Source organism: Myotis myotis, unplaced genomic scaffold, assembly GCF_014108235.1.
Source record: "Myotis myotis isolate mMyoMyo1 unplaced genomic scaffold, mMyoMyo1.p scaffold_m19_p_14, whole genome shotgun sequence".
NCBI lineage: Eukaryota > Metazoa > Chordata > Mammalia > Chiroptera > Vespertilionidae > Myotis > Myotis myotis.
In genome coordinates this window covers 7660425-7679732 of record NW_023416318.1, presented here as the reverse complement: position 1 = coordinate 7679732, position 19308 = coordinate 7660425, and the positions used below count along the sequence as shown (strand labels likewise).

General features: G+C 34.7%; 1 protein-coding gene across 1 annotated transcript in view; it reads right to left on the bottom strand.

Annotated features, from left to right (window-relative positions):
* LRRTM4 (leucine rich repeat transmembrane neuronal 4) overlaps positions 1 to 12693 on the bottom strand; it is a 697721-nt gene extending 685028 nt beyond the window's left edge. Inside the window, exons 1-3 of the mRNA XM_036333993.1 lie at positions 12425 to 12693; positions 11982 to 12132; positions 8599 to 10145 (exon numbers count right to left, since the gene is read on the bottom strand). Of these exons, the coding sequence (XP_036189886.1) occupies positions 8599 to 10145; positions 11982 to 11985 (1551 nt within the window). The 5' untranslated portion in view covers positions 11986 to 12132; positions 12425 to 12693. The remainder of the gene's footprint in view (positions 1 to 8598; positions 10146 to 11981; positions 12133 to 12424) is intronic.
* Between the last annotated feature and the right edge of the window lie 6615 nt (positions 12694 to 19308).

The following is a 19308-nucleotide window of genomic DNA, read 5'->3' as shown; positions in this document are numbered from 1 at the left end:
GTAGTCTTCTCTAGCAGAGTTGCCATTTTTCTTTTGTCTGTAAGGCTTTTTTTTTGGTTTGTTTTTTGTTTTTTTGTTTTGTTTTGTTTTGTTTTGTTTTTCTTAAGGACATGTATCCAGTGATACCTTCTATTACATAGCACACAATAGTAACAAGACATATTCTATGGGGATATTTAAAAAGAAATACATTTCAAATTAAAATATATTACAGATATTGGGACAAAAATAGTAATTGTATAATATACTCATGCAAAAAATAAGAGTTCAGATTATATTTAAGCAAATATACATTCTAGAGAAATGGTCTTCTTAAAATCACATATTAACTTCTTATTCAAGAATACCCTGTATATTGTTTAAAAATTCCAACTTGTCATGAATAAACACTTTGGGGAAATTAAAACTGCCTCTACCTGTTAAGAAAATGAACCTAAGGACTCTAAACATAATCAGATTGGAAATTTATAAGTTCTTTCTATATGCTAATTCCTCTTTAGAGTTAATACCAATAAAAGAATTGTAAATGCTGCTTCTTTAAAATTGAATAATATGTTCAGCCAATGGAGTATTTTATAATCCTGAGGTATTACTGAAATATTTACAGCTCAGACAAGGGACTGAAAGGTCAGGTTTATTATTCATTTTAGTAAAAATGTAACCACAACACTTGTTTCTACATCAGGGAGTATTATAACCATCATTATAATAATAATAATAACAATGAAAATAATACAGCCACATTGTATTTTGCATTTTTCAGTAGACAGTAGGGCTTGTGACTAATAATTATTTATATTTACACTGAAGTTTTTTTTTTAAGGAGTTCAGAGTGGTTTTTGAATAGTAGCTCATTACTCATTTCAACAAGTTATTTAGAAAGTTCTTATCCCAGTTCAATAGGTGGAAAATTATATCACAGAAAGGTCAGATTTATATTTACTTGTCCAATATTACAGAAGTAAAGTGAGTCAGTTTCAAATCTCTGAGACCTCTTTTTCACCCCTTGATCTAAGCACTGGACCAATGCAATTTTGGTCCATGCTGTGGTTTGACCATCAACCTAAAAGTATTTTAAGGCTGACCTCTTTGCTATTACTTTTACAGACCTATAAGCACAGAAGAAAATAACAATTTTTCATTTGTGGAGACCACTCTAAAAAAGACTCAGGCGTAATTAATTTCTTTTTTTTCTTTTTTTTTTTAAATCTTATTTGAAACACTTAACCATAGTTGATGTCAACTGAAATTTATAAATATCAAATACTTAATAGTGAAATGCATCATGATCAAATTTATGCTAAAACAAACAAGCAATGTTTTCAAGACTTTATTTGAATATAAATGTATTTGATACGAGTTAGTTAAAAGAAACCAAAAAATCAACTTTCAAAAATTCCCATCACCACAAATAATTAGATATGTAGGAAAAAATTAAAGAACTAATGTTTCAGGAAAGTGACTTGAAAGAGGGAGGAACTGAAAAAGTAAACATAGAATTTATACCAAGGAATGTTGCTTGTTTTTTTGTTTGTTTGTTTAAACAGTTTTAAATAAATAAATTGTTCAAACAGTTTTAAATAAATTGAAATAAAGTATAATTCTAATGCTTTATCTGACGATGCTTGATTTTAAAAGAAGATAGCAAAACAACAATTGTTATTCTTTAAAACTAAAAATATACAGTGAATATAAATTATACATTAACGTTCCAAAATAAAACAATTTCACTTTCCCTCTTTGTCTATATCATTTGGCTATTTCAAATTCAGTGTTATATTGTTTTGCTATAAATTTAAAAATAACCCCAAAATGGAATTAATTCACAACTATTTTCCCATTTGAAAGTATAAATTTGCTTACAGAGACCTTAAGAGTGAATTTTCTTAAACAAATCCATTTATATTTATTTTTCTCTTGTCAAATACTCAAACATACTATAAAAATCAATATACATTTTAATTTTTAAATTCAATGAGATTCGATGATTCCAACCATTAAAACATTAATTAAAATTGTAAATTTGTGTAGAAAATTTTGTTTTGCTATTATATTTACTTTGTTTACCTTAAAATTTTCTTTTAAACCAAAGTGATAAAAATGTTTACTGTGCCTTACTTTCTTCTACTAAAAAACTTTATATTAAAAAAAAAAGAATAAAAAATGAACCTTCTTGCTAGGTTTAATGATTACAACTTTACCCCTAATTCTGAGTCTGAAAATTCAGTACATACACAAAAAATTGAAGGGGGAGATGATAACCTTCCAAGATATGGTGACGTAGATGTCTGAAAATTCAGAAAGCAATCACAATAAATGAAGGTAATGACAGAATAAACAAACTTATTTTGATTTCTTTAAATACTTTAATGTCTCCCCCAAATATTTACTTTTGAGGCAATTCATGTGAACTGAACAAGTTAGAAAAGAACAGGGCTTATTCAAAAGTATAATATATATTACTCTACTGTGTGCAATGTATGCTTCAGTTTTTTAGAAATATTTATGGGGAATATATGGATGTTTAATTGTACATGGTTATTTAAATGCAATTCGATTTCAGTTACTTTGATGTTTATATTTAAAAATACCATTTATATAATATTAAAATACAAAGATATCTCATTTACATGTACAAACGATAATGTCAAATTTTATCATAATCTTATTTAGTTATACATGTGTTTATTGTTTATCTCATATCCAGGCCTCAGCTTTTGCTCAATGTTTTCCTTTTAGTCAAGCTTATTCGTATTTTTTGAAAGAATTTTTCTGATTTTTTAAAAATTGTCACCGTTACTTTAATATTTTATTAACATGTATCAGCTTTGTTATCATTTCATTCCCAAACTTTGTGTTTATGGGTATTATATAATATGTAAGATTTGACTTAAAGTCCAACTTCTATCTTTTAAAGGACTTATCCCCACATTTGTTTAGACCTTAATTGATCTTGACAGTGAAAGCATTATTTTTTAAACCATTTAGCAGGAGTATAAATCATAGCCTTGGCACATTTCAAGCAGTTTCAAGGATATTAAAGCAGTTTATTTAAAAGCCAGTGATTTTGGTATCATAGAAAATACTGTTTTGTGGAGTTTTTTTTGCAACCTGTCTTATCTTACAGTTAAAATTTCTGTACTATGAGTGCATGAAAAAAATACCCTCATAATTCTTTTTTCATTTTAAGAATATGGAGATTTTATTAAACTGACCAAATGAATTCTAGTTCTTTGGGTACTATAAAAGGCAATATTAACTTTTAAAACGTATTCAACCTAACTTTCATGTTGTTGGCTTGTTTTATTTTCTGATCCAAAGGCATACTAATTTTCAAAACTCCCAGTATCTAGTGATATACAGGTTGCCACTGTTTCATTTTGTTTTAGTGACTCATGAAACTCTAGAGACATGAAAATTCTGATGAGTCACTATCTCCAATGATGTTACCAAACAACTTCCAAAGCATAAAGTTATCTATAAATGTAGTTACTGAGAATGAGGATGACTAGATTCTATTGAATATAGAAAAGGCTCAAGAAGAAAAATCCAGGAATGATGTGAATATTACTGGGGTGTTTCAAAAGCTATATATTCCTAAAACATCTCAACTTGGGATCCTAGAGAGTAATCAATTATTATAAGCTTGTCTATTAATTGTGAATCTGAGCGAATTTTAGGGAAGGAATTGAACCCTTTCTCGTCACTTTAAATTGTTCCTAAATTGGTAATGTCAGGCCTTTTTGACAGCTGTCACTCTGAAAACGCTATTCACGTGACTTTAATTGGATCAAATTCAGACTATAGATTTTTTAAAAAGAAGTAATACTTTAAATGCTGTCAAAACAACTAGTTACTTGGTAGAACCTAAAAGATATATAAATGTGTGGGTTTGTCTCTGCATGTGTGCATTTGTGTTCACACATGGGTGTGTGAAATGTATGTGTCCCTGAAGCAGGCCATTTTTTTTTTTTTATTAACTCAAGTTCTTTCTTTTCTCTTTGACAATGACTATAAATAGTTCAGTTTCTCGAGCATCTCCCATCTGCGCTTGTAGTCCTGGGATTGGTCAGAGAAGTTTTACAAAGTTTACTGATCTGAGAAATGTTTTGATTTGAGCTATACTATGCTAGTTGAATAGACTCAATTCAGTGATGGGTCACAGAAAAATGAAGGAACCAGTCCAAAGTCACACCAAATATGACCACGTGTAGTATAAATCCTGTTTGTTTGTTTTTTACAGAACGAATAGTAGACAATCTAGACATAGGATACTTATAATTTTAGAGAGGATTAAATATACATCTTCAGAAGTATGTTCCTGACTAACAAATTCTGGTAATTTAAAACTGTTTTGTTTTTTAACTAATATGTCAAAATGGACAAAAATTGTAATAGAAATATATTTATGTTGTCTCTATCCCCTCCTCTTTCCCTCCCTCTCTCTGAAAACATACACACACACATAGATATATACACACATAAATATACAAAGTATAATTTCAATTATAACATTTTAACATAACACAACAGTAGACAGCCACCAAAATAAAGTCTATTTTCTATAACTTTATATTGGTAATGTGTAAATTTAACTCAATGATACTGATTCTGCTTCACTTAGAATCCTCTTTGAACATATTATGCTTTTTAGTTCTTCGAAATTCATTCAGTGTACTTCAAAATGTCAACTTCTAAAATGTAGAAAGATGTTAATAACTTCCTTAGGTCAATAGTTTGAACCAGACCCAATACAGTCAATAAATATAAACTTTTAGTAATGGTCTATACACCCCACTGCATAGCAGTGAAAGGAAGAATAAAAGCCCCTAATAACAACCAATATATTTATATTTTACTTGACTCTGAAGAATATAACCAAAATATCAAGTATTTAGAAAATATATAACTAATGTCACCTATACTCCCATTTTCCTAATGGCAGTACTTTTAGCACTATGGGATCATTAAACTTTATATTTCAATAACTTAACTCTTAAAAATCTTGGATGGAGGATTTCATTCATTGTTACCAATTTCTTTTTTTTTATTCAAAATATAAACTTGAAATGTTCTCTCTTGTACTATATTCCCAACGACAAATTTTATAAAGTACCTTGCTATTTCCAGTTGATAAACACATCCTAGAAGAACCAGGTATTCAAAACTGTGTTCTATATCACCTCTACATAAAATTTTGGTACGCAAGATGAAGTGATTTCACCATCCTATATATTTTGTAATGAGATAAAGCTATGCAAAAGTTCACAAGCTATCTTCAAAGTATGCATTAGAAATTTCCTCTTTTAATGACACCTTACAAAGTTTTATGCAAAGCTGTGTCCTTTTGGCTTTAAGTTGTCTTTTCTGATAACATATTGAGGACAAATTAAATGATTCAATTAAACCACGCACACTGATCCACTCCAAGTATGATGATTGAGAAGTATGTATCTGTTAGAGTTGTGCCATATATCATATTAATTATTCATAACTATCTACTCTATTCTTCTTTTATAGATATAAGGGATTTTTACTGCCTAACTTATTATAATATTCCCCTTCAATTTATTAGCAGAGAATGTGCACATGGACTTGTCAAAATTAAATTTTGTAAAAAATAGAGCCCAACTGACGTCTTTGTAAACTGCATGCTATATTTGTGTGGTGGCTCACAGACATCATTCTTATCATAAATATTAATATTTTTATTTTCTTCTGAAAAGAAATATACAAAATGAATATTTTCACTCTTTAGATAACTAAACATGACATTCATGTAGAAGTGGAATTTTCAATTTAATGAAACTTTTTTCAAGGCACTATCAGAAAATTAGCATTTGGTGCTAAGTGTTCTAGTTAAATATTTATGGCTTTGTTTGGGTACAGTTTAACATTTTGAATTTAAAAAAGCTACCTCAAAAAATTATAAATATATTATGATTCTCTATTGATATGTAAGTTTTATGAACAACACCAGAATTACATTTAGCATACCTCTATTGTCTTAAAAAATCATTATCTTGGGCAGATCATTCCTCTTACTTGGGTTCATATTGCAGAGAAGTTTTCTTAACAGGAGAAATTTTACTCCAGGGTGACCAAGAAGTAAGAGAAAATTATGGTTTTCATAAAAATTTCTAAAAATTTGCTTTCCCTCATTTGTTATATCCACCTATCACTATAACCTGTCAGAAAGGGATAGTGGTGGCTGCAAGGTTAGTTTTTGCATGCTTATGTTTCAAAACAATTTAGTAGTCATTTAAATGTTGCTTGATTGGACCACTTATAATGGAAAGGGAGTTATGGTCTTAAATGTATAGTCTACTACTTTCTACTTTTTAGGGCATGTAGAGTTTGATCTACTTCAGTAGGGCTGCCATATTAACACATCAAATTCTTATAACATTTAACTAAAGTCTTCGTTACTTATTGCCTTAACACCATGTACATCCCCAACAATGCCACTGCAATTTCATAATCATAAACTCCAATCTACATAGAATATATAGTATCAAACTGTGTTTTTAAACACTCATGCATTCACAGGATAAAATGAGTTCTTGTCTTTTTCCGATTATGATACCTAGGGTCTTTGAAAAAATAATCTGGAAAAGTTTTGGATCCATTGTTCTTGATCCAAGTTTTTTAAGAATCTCACCATTCTATTACAAAAGTCAAGAGAAAATGAATAAACGGAAATGGATTTTTCCTTCCTTTTTGTAATACTAGCCTTTACATGGATCTCAAATTATAAGAAGACTCTAGAATAAAACAGGGTGAACTTGTTTTACTAATATACACATATAAGTGTCAGACTGTAATAAAGACATCTTTATATAGACTTTTATATAAAATCTTTTATTACCTTTAATGTTTAAGGGCAATTGCATATACAGGTTTTTGGGGGGAAATTTATTATCCAGGGTTACTTTTCTCACTTTCAGTCATGGACTAAAAAAGAGAAAATGAACTCTGTGAAGAATAGCTCAATACTGCAAATTATACTGAGTTGGAGATTATTTCAAACTCAGTATATGTCTGAAAAACATTTGCATTAGCATCTACATTTAGACTATGGAAAGATTTGGGTATACATTATCAAAGAAATTATATTTTAACTGTTATAACTAGTATTAAAAAGAGCAAAGTCTTTACTCATTAAAACTTTATTTTGAAAATGTAATCATCTAAAATTGGATGTTAAGACCACTAGTGCCAGAACTTAACCTCTTTTCACTCTCATATTCTAGCAACAAGGCCCTGGCAGTACAGTCTTTGCACTTTTTGATCAGTTTTACCAAGAAAAGAATAATTTGTATCCAGTATTATTTACTGACAAGTTGAAACCTGTGGCTATTTTTCTATTCATAAACATGTTCCTATAAGTGATCTTTAAAATAAATAATCAGAAGCTGAGTCCAAACTTTGTCTCATGAAAATGAAAAGAGTATAACATGAAATGCCTTCATTTGAGGCAAATGTCACAGAAAGGCTAGTACCCAGAACTCAAATCTCTCTCTTTTTATTTATATACATTTGCATCACGTAGTTTTGGATAAGTTTAACAAGGACACACATCATTTCTTTCGGGGGATGACAGCAACACTGACAAACACCCCTGTCTTGCCTGTCATTATGTTACTGCTAAATCATCCACATCATGACCTGATTTTATTTTCTGGGGACGTAGCCCCAAAATGAAACTTAAGTTTCATTCTGATTACATACAAATAGCCAGCACTTAAGAAAACCCTTGAAAAGTGATCTATGTCTGATAATTAAAAAACAAACAAAACAAAAAAAGAAGGGGGAGAAGGAAGGAAGGAAGGAAGAAAGAAGGGAAGGAAGGAAGGAAGGAAGGAAGGAAGGAAGGAAGGAAGGAAGGAAGGAAGGAAGGAAGGAGGAGGGAAGGAGGGAGGGAGGAGGGAGGGAGGGAGGGAGGGAGGGAGGCAGGCATATTTAAAAGCCTCATACAATTACACAGTAGGCCTCTGACATTCTCTATGCTGGTATAATAACTAAATGGCAAGTAACACAAAACAGTTATCCTTGTGAGATCCCTGTTGCATGCTTTAATTAAAACTAAAAATTTACAACAAAATCAACCCTTGGATAAATTGCTCTTTGGTTTAAATCTTCGTTACCTCCTGGAATTTTGGTAAAATCATTGTGTTTTTAAATTAAGCTGGCCTCTCCTTCTCTCTACTCCATTATAAAAGTCAAACAAGAACCAGACAGAAATCTTAGAATAGTTTTGTTTGCATGTATGCGTGTATTGAGTCCAACCCCTGTATACAAACTGGTAAAAAAAAAAAAAAAAAAATAGATGTTGTAACATAGTACTTTATTCCAACTTAATCTCATCCTTGAATGAACTTCCTTCAAATTTCAACCATTAAAAAAAATAAAATAAAATAAAAGCAGTCAATTTCCTGGTGGTCGTCATGTAAGTAAGTAACCTTTCACACTGAGCAAAACCCAAAAGCCACAGGGTCATTAATCTTTTCTAGTGATTAGAGACACCTCTAAGCGCTTCAAACATTTACCTCTCCTTTCCCGCAGTAGAAATGCTTTTAGGAGGATCATGGTTCATACCTCGCATTCCCTGGAGCCAGAGATGGTATATGTGCAGGGCCCAGATCCATTAACGGATATATCCATGGTCTCAGAGTTTGTAGGCTTGTAGTCCACGTAATACTCCTGTAACGGGGAATTCATTTGTCTTTCAGACTCCCTGGTCTTTTTCCGCCGTCTCTTCATGAGAGAGTGCTGCTGGAGTTGTTTCATGCTGGCGGGGTAGCGTTTCCATGACACGTAGATAACCAGGAGGATCATGGCCACCGAGAGGAACAGGGCCACGCTCCCGGCAATGATTTTGTGAAACGAAACGTGCTCATACTCTTGTTCTGCGCCGGGGATCAGAAACCCCGGGGAGGCGCTGGGTGCTTCCAGGGTGGGCTGGACGGGGTCAGATTTGGAGACTGTCGGTTTGGGAATAATCAGAGGCTTCTGGGGAGTTTGGGGCACCAGGTGGGATTTTTCTGTGTTGACCACCGGGACTTCAGAGCAGATGTTATAGGTTTCCACGGCGTCGCTCACCTTTTCACCCTGGATATGCTTAGGTCCCGCACATATCATGGTGCTTTCCTTATTCCCTTTGAAATTCTTAAGCCAGTAAAATAGAGGGCAAATACTCCGACTGCATTCCCACATATTTCCAGACAAAGTGATGGATATTAATGATATCCACGCGTTGACAGTTTCCTGGGAAATGTTGGTGAGCTTGTTGGAATCCAGATTCAATTTCTGCAAATTGGGCAGGCATTTAAATGTGCCCGGCTCGATTCCTTGGATGTCATTCCCTGATAAATCCAAGTTGTGCAAGGAACTCCAAGTCCATGTCAAGCCTTGGCTGATGGAGCGAATCCTGTTCCATTGTAAGTAAATGGAGCGGAGGTTGAAGAGACGCGGGAAATGAGCAAAATTGATCTTTGAAAACTGATTGTGCTCCAGGTGGAGTTCCTTTAACTTCAGGAGGCCAGCAAAAGCATTGCGGGACAAGCTGCGGAGACGATTGTAACCCAAATCCAGGAAGTCGAGGTTTCGACAGTCTTGAAAAACTCGTATTGGCACAGTCTTTAGTGAGTTGGATCTCAAGTGCAAAATGATGAGTTTCCGGAGGCCTTTGAATTGTTCCGATTGCAAAGTCTGAAGCTTATTGTAGGAGAGGTCCAGATTGCGGAGATTAGGAACCGGGTGAAAGGTTTTATTGTGCAGATAGGTAATTTTGTTGGAGCTTAGAATTAATTCTTTCAGTCTACGAATGCCTTGAAATGCATCTTCATCCACCGAGCTAATGTAATTATGGTCAAGATAAAGCCATATAAGCTGGTTAAGGCCAGCAAACTGATTGGATTTGAGTTTCTGAATGCTGTTGAACCTTAATGATAAGCCTTGCGATCCTCCAGAAATGTTCTCTGGGATATCTGCGAAAGCATGAGACTCACAGTACACAATTTTGCCATCACATCTGCAGTTCTTTGGGCAAGCTCTCTGAGCCCCCGTGAACATAACAAGCAGCAGTGTGGAAAGTAGCGCTAGCACCACGCGCATGCCTCGCAGCTGCGTCATTAAACGGAAACCTACAATGTTAAAAAGAAGACAAATGCACATTGTAAAGCTATTCATATAAAGCATCCCCAGCTTACCAAGATCAAGGGCATTTCCTCTAGTGCAGTGACGGGACAGTTGATTTCAGAACCATGCATTTAACACTGAAAGCTTTCTTGTCTCCGGGGCTGCAAGTTAACTATCAGGTTTCATTCGTTCTTCCTTGATTTTCAATCACCACAGGGCTGTAGAACCAAGAACAGCTTTCTTTCCCGAGTTTCAGGAGTTCATGCAAACATCAGCAGTGAAAAGCACTGAGCCTGGCTTATCGCTGGATGCCAACATTTTAATAGCAGTATTATTTGGCAAGTCGGTGTTGAATACCAATACCAAACGCAGGAGCACCGAGTCTTCTGGTAATGAGGGGGAAAAAAATAAAATGTGACTTCCTAAATCCCCATGCTTGCACATCTTTCCTAGTTGAGCACGCAGGCTGTGATTTGGCAAAGGAGCTTCAGTCATATGTCAAGGTAATCCAAGTCTGTCCTGCCTGAAATTGTATCATTATTGCATAATAGAAAAACAATGTTTGAGCTCTGAGAAAATGGCATTGGGACCAGCACGGGCAGCCAATGAAGCCTGGTATGAAGACTAATTACAGTCAAGATACTCAACATTTGGAAGAGCTGCCTGCCGTAGCTCTCCTGCCCAGTGATCTATCTGCACAGCTCAGGACCCTGACTGTTGATAACACAAAACACTCCAAAGTTCAGATCCTCGGGTTCTCATTAAAATATCTGCATAAGGTGAAACATAAGCTCGCGTAGTGTTCCTTTTACTGTTAGGTTTAATATAGTTGCTTTGGCAAATGTGGGGTATAAACAAGTAGAGAAACGCAAGCTACCATCCCCCTCCCCCCTATCCCAACCTGCTCAAATGTCTCACGGACTTTTTTTTTTTCTCCCCTACCTCCATTAACTTCTGAAAACCTACAAAGTTGCAATCTACGGGCACTGAGTCTGCATTTCCAAGTCATAGCATCTTAAGGGATTTCTTTACCCTGTCAACAGGAGATTTATGAGTTCTTAGTGGTAGGAAGGGGAAAAAAAGAAAGAAAAAAAACTACTGTGTGCTGCGGTTTCTATATTTCCCTTAAATATTCATATTTGTAACCGAGTGGCAATCAGCCAAACCTCTAAGCAAAAAAACAACCTCTCCTTTTATTCAACCAGTTAAGTCCTTTTTTTTTTTTTCTGTTTGAAACCCGATCTTGCTCTCTGTCCTCTTGCCAGCTACAGACTCATTGAAATACATTCCAGCTCTCCCAGACAGGAGAAGGGGGGCTGGGGGTGGGGGGGGGAGTCAGTCACACTTGAAAAAAGAAGACGGGCAAATGACTGCTGGAAATTTGGATGCTGTGGTCAGGATACAGCCTCAAAGATAGAACAAGCCCTTGTGCGACCTCTGAGAAAGTAACGACCCCACCCCTCCAGGAACGCAGCAAAGTGTTAACCACCTTCCTGACAGCGACCAGAAACGCACGCACGGTTAATAGCATCAAGCATATAGAAGCAAGCACAATGTTTATCTCATGCTCAATTCCAATCTGTGGGTACGCATACCGAAGAGACAGTCTGAAAGAGATGTCTCTCGAGTCTAAGTCCGTGTTATGCATTTGCGAATTTTAAAGAAACTACCGAAAGGAAAATGATCTAAAAATATAATAGCAACTACAGTGAGTCAACTGGCAAACTCAGAGGCTGCTGCTTTTTGCCTGTTTCCCCCGTCTTTTATCAGCTAACGCCGCGACGGAGGCGAGGAAGCCCAGAGGATCAGCTTTGCTAAGGAAACAACAAAAGTTCACTTACCCATCCTTTGTCATCCAAAAGCGGTTCCCCCCTCTCTCAGCTTTCTTCTTAATTGGTCTCTTGTGCCGAAACCACCACCACCTTCATGACACAGTGCGGCTGTCATTCACACCATCCTGATCCCGCATGTGAGCTAGTCGCCCCATACAAACTTCCCCGGAGAGGACGGGCAAAAAAATATATATACATATATGAAAAAAATCAGCATGGGGTGGGATGGGGGGGGCAGGGAGAAGGAAGCTCTGGGGGGGAGGGGGGTGCCGGGAGGGCTTCTAGGCTCTGAGGACCATTGTGTAATTCACCAGAGACCCATCAGCAGTAATTGGCAATCTGTGCGAAAGAGCTACAGCCCATCTTGAAGGTAACCAACTTCTCTATAAAAAGACAGAGAGAGAGGGGGAAAAAAAAAGAGAGAGAGAGAGAGAAGAAAATCTTCAGAATACCTGGCATTCCTTATTGTGCTGGCTTTTGCCATTCCCAGATAAAGCAATTCATCCTCTGGCTTTTCAGTTCTTGAAGCAAGCAGGCCTCCTGTGCTGCCTGAGACCCCAGTTTAAAAGCCATGCAGGCTAGGTTTATCCATTTAGCTGGTCAGGTTTAAAGTGTTTTGTAGCTGTGCTGAGAGGCAGCCCTTGTCTAATTCAGAAGGCTTTCCAGAGACTGATGATGCTCAGAGCTTGTTGGTGCTAATGCTTGAGTTTGTGATACACTGAGTGCCCTCCGCTGGAGAAAACAGATTGCACATTAAAGACGGGAACAAGTGAGCCTGTCAGTGGTGTGCAGCCTTCCCTCTCTCAGAAAGGGAAATTAAAGGCACAGGATCACTTTTTTTTTTTCTCTCTCTCTCCAATAATATATATTATGAAAGGTTTATGCAACGGAGTACCATTCTCTGATATCAAATATTAAGTAAAACACTGCTTCTCTAAATATTATGTAATTGGTAATTTTTAAAAGTTGCCTTGACCCGATTTATTTCTTTTTGCTGCATATGCATGCATCACAAGGGAATTGATTACATGCTTTTTTTTTTTCAATAACAGAACTAATTTGAGCTTTATATTTGTTGCTGTTTGTTTGATTTATTTACATTTTTTAAACAAACCACACAGAGAATCAATCTTATTCAAGGGGGGAAAAATGTAATAAAATCACTTTGAAAGATGATTACATGGCAAATCTTAGGTCTAATCTTTAAATTCCCAACTTATAGTAATAAAATAAATTCTGCATTTTATGCATTGTATTGAATATTCTAGATCATTGCTTTCTAAAAGTGTACATTTTTAGTTTTAAATCAGTTATCTTTAATACTATATTACCAAATTTACAGGTAGCTAAGAGAGTCTATGTTAAATAACAGTAGAAATGCCAGCTTCGTATCATTAGCACAGTTACTTTTTAAAAACTTGTCTATATTTTAATGTAAATGTTTCTCCAGCAAGTCATCTATCATAATGTTTATTTCTATTTTAAAAAGTAAGTATGTTCTAGATCATTGTTGTATTTCTCTAAAATGTGCAGAATATCCTCAGAATTAGGAGGGATGAAATGACGAAATACCTGAGATATGTATTTTTTAAAACCTATACACTATTTTTGAACCTGAACTGAAATTTAAAAAATAATATAACATCACACTTCTATTTTGTTTATCTTCTTTACTTGTTTATTTCATAATCCTCTTGCTAATAATTTTGGAACAATCCACAATGAACCAATGTAACACAGAGAAAGACTGCTGGATAAGTTGCTAACCTAATTTACCCTGTGTGAGAAGTTTAAATGGATTTTACATAAGCAACTAGAATTACTGAAAATAAAAATTTTTAGAAATACTTCTTGGTTTTAAACTATCTTCCAAAATATTTATATGTGGGGAGGGTTTATCATATATGTAACAAAAAAAAAATTGACTCAGATTTAATAGTATGCTGTCACAGTCAAATTATCAAAGTACTAGGTTTTCTGAAAAAAAAAAAGGGGGGGGGGGAGGGGGGAGGGGGGGAGGATAATATGTAACCCAAGTATATTGCTTTCCCATTAACTGATACCTGAATTTCTATTTTAAGAATGTTTACCCTTGACTTCAGGATTAATACCGGTTGAAATGCAAATGCATACCAAAAGAGACAATATTATTTGGTTAATGAAGGGGGTATATCTGTCTACAAAAATAAACATAAGTAATACACATATAATTTGTTCATCATAGTGTAGTTTATATCGAAACAAAACCCCACCCAAATATTCAATGATAGAGGATTAATTCTGGAAAAAAATACTCATGAAATAGAACATATGCTGCCGTTAAAATGAAAATGGTTTATACATGCTGAGAGGAAAGGATGATCACAATTTATAAAGTAAGGAGAGAGGGGAAGAGAACACCAGTGAAGGAGAGTCTGTCACACTACACATTTTTGTTTGCATTGGGCCAAAGTAAAAGGGAGATCATTTAAATGGATTTTACATAAACAACTAGAGTTATTGTGCATCACTGAAAATGAATATTTTTAGAAATATTTCTTGGTTTTAGACTATCTTTCAAAATATGTATGTTTTGGGGGATACCATATGCGTAACAATAAAATGTGTTTTTATTTTATCTTTTATGATTTTTTTTCTTCTACATTTTAAATTTTCAAATGTGATGAATATATGGTCCCTCTATGTACCAAACATATACAGACATATAAATGAATTTTTCTTTGTTTGAATATAAGATATGAGAAGAGCTTTTGATAGTGGATTAAAAATACCCAATGACGTTACACACATTTATGGTGTAAACATGCATAAATAGAAAAGTTGTTTGAAGTACTAAAAGCTAATAGACGCTGATTTATAAAGTCATTACCAGATCATATGTAGAATATATAAAGAATGATGTCAAAAATCAGTTACAGTTCCCTTGAACACACTGTGAGGACATAAGAGGGTCAAGAGATTAGAGAGTGGCAAATGATGTTGTGTGAAGATTTCTAGATACCTACACACACACACACACACACACACACACACACACACACACACACACACACTCATCCTTCCAAAGGGAACGTTTTGGAAGGAAGAGGAATGTCAGCTACTAGGTTTAATTGTAGTGAATGGGATTTCTATGGGCTACTCAGACATGATATGTGTTTCTAGCAGTGAGCCCAGTACAATAGAATGGTATCTGAGTTCTGTCTGGGAAATCCAGGAGATAAGAAGAAATAATACTTTCACCAATAAAGACTTTTTTAAGAAGAAGAAGAGATGGGTGAAAAAATAAAAGGGAGAAAGAAGAGTAAAACTTGTGTTGAGATTGGCTTTTGGGTTTCACTTGAAGAGTTTATCTGGATAAAAACATGCCCAAGTGTTTTCCATGGAATGAAGGAGAACTATGTGGGAAAACTATGGGTGTTGTTTTCATTCCCGAGGAGAACAGAAAGAGTCTACATGGGAACACTGCCCAAACAGACTATGACAACAACAACAACAACAACAACAACAGAACAAATCAAGTTTGACAAGCATCACATGGATGAAAAAGAAAAATAATGTGTCATCCTTGCCAGGGGAAATTTGACCCATTATTTCTAATGATGCAAAAAGGGAAATATCAATGTGCTTGTAAGAAACAGAAATACCTTTGGCATCTTCTAGGCTCAGGCATCTCAAACCTTTTTACAGTAGTACCAGTTTTACAACCATGAAGTTTCCTGATTGTCAGAAACAGCAATGAGCAAGTGTGAGAGAAGGTGGGCAAGAATGAGAAAAGCTGGGGGACATCCGTAATAGTGTCAACAATTAAAAAAAAAAAATGAGGAAAGCGAACTATGCTTCCTCTGTTTTCTACAGCAGATGGCTCACTTGCAACTGGTCCTACATTTGAACATGGGGAGAAGGTTTCAGCTTTATATGAAATATGAGCTATTGACTAATATGGTAAATTTAATACTTCCATTTTCTGATTTCAGACATCATGAACTAAGGATAAAATAAAATATTTTGTTACCTCAAAGCATTTGCTGATCTCACCTTGATAACTTAGAATTGACCATGGTAGGAGGATTTTACCATAAATAGAATGTTCCATACATTCTATTTTCCAAAGATTTTTTCATACATCATGGAAATCAGCAAAATCTAAGCATGAAAGTGTGATTCATTTCTTGAGTGTCCAGACTTAAAGAAAGTGATGAAGAAAACATTAGTAATATGGATTAATCTAAAAGGTGTGCTACATCTGTAACTATCCTATATAATAAAAGCTTAATATGCTAAGTGTCTGGTCCACCAGTCAGCCATTCAACCAATCAAAGCATAATATGATAATGATATGCTAAGGTCACTCAACTGCTTGCTATGACATGCAATGACCACCAAGGGGAAGACACTCCAACCGGGAGGTTAGCTTGCTGCTGGGGTCTGGCTGATCGGGACTGAGCAAGAGGGGCTGGACATGCCCTGGAGCCCTCCCGGGGTCCCTACTAGGATGGTCAACCTCCCACATCTCTCCCTGGCCTTGATCATGCACTGTGGGGTCCCTCAGCCTGGTCTGCACCCTCTTGCAATTCGGGACCCCTTGGGGGTTTTGGAGAGCCAATTTCAGCCCGATCCAGCAGGCCCGGCTGAGGGACCCCACTGGTGCATGAATTCATGCACCAGCCTCTACTTTAATTATAAATAGCACAAAAATTGAGAATTTTATTTCCAGTATTTGAAAATTATTATCTGGATTGAGTGAAAAAGTCACTCATATTGCCCAGGCTGGTGTTGTTACATGGTTAGAGTGTCAGCCTGCACACCAAAAAGTGATGGGTTTGATTCCTGGTCAAAGACATGTACCTAGGTTATAGGTACTATTTCCCGCCCTGGTTGGAGCATGTGCAGGAGGCAACCAATGGATGTCTCTCCCCGCCCCCACTCCCTCCCACTCTCTCTAAAAATCAATGGGAACAAATATCCAAAAAAAAACAACAACAACAAAAGTCACTCATCATTAACAAATGAACAAAATGTCAATATATGTCTATGTGATTTCACATTTGTCTTACTCATTAATGTAAGAAAAATATCACATAGTTTCATGTGTGAATGATACTCAAAGAGCCAGTTGTTAAACATTACACTAGGGGGTATATATTTATTGTTCCAAAAGCAAACTAGTCTGAATACTTAAATGCTAGTGATGACCTAGTTTTAATGAATAAATTAAGTAGTCAATCATTTTTATTATTACAATCATTGTCACTTTCAGTACCCGCAATACCTTCTTTCTTACCTAAAATAGTGTTTTTCCCAATTAAAAAATAAAATGGTATGTATCAGTTAAAAAAATTAAGTTACAATTTATAAAAATCTCAATTCAAATTGAAAGAAAATAAAATGGAAAATTATTTTAGTTCATGCAAATGAATATTCTATTATAGTCAGATATTACTTGATTCAGAAATGAAAAGTATCACTGGTAGCCAGGTTCTTTTGGTCCATTTCTCAGATCTAACTTCCTTATTTCCATTCTAATTCTGGTTTCAAGATAACCCCCGTAGCTCTAGCTCCATGTATATTACAATTCAAGAACTAATAATCATTTCATTGCATGCAGTGGCTCTAGTGGAGTCATTTTCTTATTCCACCCCTGAATAACTTTCTGTTCTACAGGACTGAGAGTCCCGAAGTAGTTTAGTTTACATATAGGCCATACATTCCATCCCTGGAGTTGTGCTGGGCATAGCTTATAAAAACAAAACAAAACAAAACAAAACAAAACAAAACAAAACACTGAAAGTGAGAGGGGAAAAATGTGTGTATGTCTTCCAAACTATAAAGTCATCACTAAAAAGCGCAGCCCTGCCAAAGCACCTGATGCATCTAGGCAGGGACCATGTAACTAATCACTTCCAGATTAACACAAGCAAGAAAGAGGGTTTCTTTCTCCTTCCTCTGACTAGAGCCCGTTAAAGCCGTTTAGGTACTGGATGACGGGGGGTAATATATGTTACCAGTATAAATGGGATGAGAGGTAATGATGAATATTGGAAGCAGAAAATATACACCATGCAGATAAATACACAAATGAACCAAACATATAAACAAATGAAAGTAACAATTAAAAAGCAAAAACAAAATAACAAAATATAACTATGTCCCCGTAAATTTCTTTTGCTCTTGCTCTACCCTAGCATCAGGACATCATGGTACCTATGCTTTCTTTATTCTCAATATGCGAAGCTCTTCCTACACATATGTAACATATCCCTAATCCTCCTAACTTCACGTTTAAACGGTAGGAGAGCAAATTAATGTTGTCAGTACTTTCTCCTATACATACATACATACATACACACACACACACACACACGCACACAGAACCATCATACATGCACATGCTTAAAAATAATTTACTCTTCAAGACACATTTGAATTAGGCACATAATTCAATTTCAACACAAATCATCATTTTTGAAAATAAGTGACCTTTGACCCTTTTTCAGTTTACCTATAGTGACTTAACAGCACCTAATTTCTGATAGTAGTGATAATTAGTTACTTGACTTGTTAAAAATTTAAAGAAAAGTAACATTTTATTATGTGTATTTAACTGAGTTAAACTTTGGAGACACATACTTAAAATTAACTGTGGTTACTATCTTTTTAAAAAAGTAAATCATGAGATATGGATTTCATCAGATTAATAGAGTTTGTAAACAAGAATGAAATCAAAATGATAGACTTATAACAGAATAATTAAAAATAATTTAATTTAATATCTCTATAGATAATTTAAATGGAAATTGGGAAGAGCTTAATGGGAAATTATTTAGTGATCTAAATAAAAGAATATAATATCAAATTTATTTTAGGGGCTTTCATGAATATCTCTACATATTTTTTCCACCATATACCATAAAAAGAAGCCATTTTACTGAATTGAAAATACTTTTATTAAAGTAATTCTTACTCTTATATGCTTAACTTTACTTAATTTTACTTAATAATGTGCTGATAGTCTATTTCACTGACTTCTAAGTGTATATAGAATGAAGGATATAGATATAAATAGACAGATATAGAAATTAAAATTAAGATAAGCCTAATAGCCTTTCAAAATCTCACAAATAGTTAATATTAGTTTTATGACTAGAACTCAATGCATGTGCAATGATTGCAGTTTGCTGGTATAAGATTTTGTCTACTTTAGCCAATAGTGGAAACATCCATTGGAAATTCTGTTACCAAAAAGTAAATCTTGGCTCAATCGCTTATGATTGTTTGTCTTCAATGTCTGCTGTTTTCAGAAACTTTGAGGTGACTTAAGAAATCATACCAAAAAAAT